Source organism: Fibroporia radiculosa (genome assembly GCF_000313525.1).
Source record: "Fibroporia radiculosa TFFH 294 genomic supercontigs, scaffold99040, whole genome shotgun sequence".
Lineage (NCBI taxonomy): Eukaryota > Fungi > Basidiomycota > Agaricomycetes > Polyporales > Fibroporiaceae > Fibroporia > Fibroporia radiculosa.
The window spans coordinates 1,825-2,144 of record NW_012133160.1 but is presented as its reverse complement, the minus strand read 5'-3'; the positions used below and the strand labels follow the sequence as shown (position 1 = coordinate 2,144).

The following is a 320-nucleotide window of genomic DNA, read 5'->3' as shown; positions in this document are numbered from 1 at the left end:
GAAGATATTTAAATAAGAAAGAGCATAGAAAGCGAAGCACTCAACTAACAATTGTGGGACTCAATCACCCTGATGCAATTGTTTGGGCATTGATAGCTTTGATGCTTGGGTTTGTGGCATCTGAAACATAATTTCTTATCCATATGCTCCTTGTGATCTTTATCTGACAGATGTCTGATATGTTCATCATTTGATGATACTTCCTTTGATGGTCCATCCCTGGTCTCTGCTGCCTGATTGTGACATACAAGCTTGTTGTGGCCAAAGGAGTGATTGGTGGATGGCATGAATAGGGGTTTATCACCAAAGATGTCAATCAT

At 40.0% G+C, this 320-nt stretch overlaps 1 protein-coding gene across 1 annotated transcript in view; it reads right to left on the bottom strand.

Moving 5' to 3' along the window:
* The window catches only part of FIBRA_09615 (uncharacterized protein), a gene marked incomplete at both ends in the record, with an annotated part of 576 nt that extends 256 nt beyond the window's left edge, over nt 1-320 (bottom strand). Inside the window, one exon of the mRNA XM_012321898.1 lies at nt 249-320. Coding sequence (XP_012177288.1) covers nt 249-320 — 72 coding nt within the window. The remainder of the gene's footprint in view (nt 1-248) is intronic.